Source organism: Parathielavia appendiculata (assembly GCF_033297405.1).
Source record: "Parathielavia appendiculata strain CBS 731.68 unplaced genomic scaffold N657scaffold_46, whole genome shotgun sequence".
Classification (NCBI taxonomy): domain Eukaryota; kingdom Fungi; phylum Ascomycota; class Sordariomycetes; order Sordariales; family Chaetomiaceae; genus Parathielavia; species Parathielavia appendiculata.
In genome coordinates this window covers 19,928-21,631 of record NW_026944265.1, presented here as the reverse complement: position 1 = coordinate 21,631, position 1,704 = coordinate 19,928, and the positions used below count along the sequence as shown (strand labels likewise).

Genomic DNA, 1,704 nt, shown 5'->3' with positions numbered 1-1,704 from the left:
TGGGGAAGTTGTGGTGGTGTGAAAGTTCGAGGATGATAGTGGACGCGTCGAGGAGACGCGTAAAGTGGGTGGGGTGGTAACACACTTTTGGAACCCCACTGGTATCTTGATCCTTTTGTGTGGTCACTCTGGAATCGTGACTCCAATTCAAGCTTCGTTTCATACCTCAATCTGTTCAATACTATTTGGTTGATCTAAGCTTACTTGAGCATGTAACTGTTGGCTGCCCAACAGTTATGAGCCCGGCTACGCTCTAGAACTCCCGGACCGACAATCCCGCAGCCAACACAAGCATTTTGGCATCATTGAAAGAGTGATAGAACCGACGAACGAACCCACGATGTCGCTACCGAACACGAACGAACGATTCAGCGTTCAGCTGACCTCGACCAAGGACTGGCGAGGATGGAACGACACATTCATCATGAAGGCGAGGAACCTCGACCTATGGGATCAGCACATCAAGCCGTCAAGCCAAAGGCTTCCTTGGCTGACAGCTCCGCAACTTCCACGGATGAGCGACTTCGAACGAATCCCACATGTCCGAACTCGGAACCCCAGACGCAACGATCAGAATGGGGAAGAAGAAGAATCCGCGACCCTCGAAAGGAACCAGCGACGATCAGATGCCAATCAGACAAGACTCCACGAGGAGGAGAGCCGAGACAACGACGACGAATCGGATCAGTACTACGACCCCGAAGACGACATCATGCTGAGCAATCTCACGGAGACTTGCAAAGCCGATTACCACGCTGCGATGTCTCGATACAAGACCCAGAAAGACGCCTACCAGATCCAAGCCAAATCCGTCCTCACCCTCTCCAACTGGGTTTATGACACGGTGGCACCCCATCTTCGAAAGACGTGTTGTCGTCCACAGAAGACTCTCGTCGAGTGGTACGCAGCACTTAAACGACAAGTCGGATCGACATCGGGCGAGGAAGACGAAGAAGCTCGCGACAAATACCGACAAGCGGTCAAACCACTTATCCGACACCCGAAGGACATGCGCGCTTGGTTGACGGCATGGGAAGAAGCATTCATCGAAGCGGTCGAGATGGACGTTCCAGATACGTTCAAGTCAGTCCACTGGTGGAGAGACTTCACCAGAGCCGTCAGTGGCATTGGATACGAGGCCTGGTGCCAGTCGTACCAGATCCAGAATCAACACCGCATCTCCGAAAACCGTCTCTCGTATCGAGACGTGTCAAATGCATTCGCCTACATGCTGGCAGGAAAGACGACCGCTGCAGCACATGCGAGGAAGCCTATAAGAGGCGGTTTTGCGACATATGCAGGTCTTTCCACCGACCATACCGACGTCGACACCGATGCGGACGAACCGAAGGAACAGCCGCAACGCCGTGCCCGCCGTCAAACTCCCCCAAGGGGCACGAGCAAGAGACGGAGTTCCGACAGCTCAAGGAAGGGTTGCAAGGCATGCGGCCAGGAGAGTCACTCCCTGTCCAAATGCTTCTATGTATTCCCTCACTTGGCTTTCGAAGGATTTAGGGTCAATCAGCGGACCAAGAGTGCCGTTGATGAAGCTCTCAAAACCGACTCGAGTCTCAAAGAAGAGGTCGAGGGGATCAAGAAGAAACCAAGGAAGGCCCATTTCGAGGAGAAGAAGACGAAGGAGGAGGATACTGTCACAGAACAGTTGGATTGACAATTGAGGAAGATCACCGAGATCAAGGGCAG

General features: G+C 53.1%; 1 protein-coding gene across 1 annotated transcript; it reads left to right on the top strand.

Annotated features, from left to right (window-relative positions):
• Positions 1-228: 228 nt before the first annotated feature.
• Positions 229-1,672, top strand: N657DRAFT_628417 (uncharacterized protein; the record flags this gene model as incomplete). The annotated part of the gene is made up of 1 exon (XM_062790846.1): positions 229-1,672. Exon 1 carries the CDS (start codon positions 341-343, stop codon positions 1,670-1,672), a length of 1,332 nt encoding a protein of 443 aa, XP_062642206.1. The 5' UTR covers positions 229-340.
• Positions 1,673-1,704: the final 32 nt, after the last annotated feature.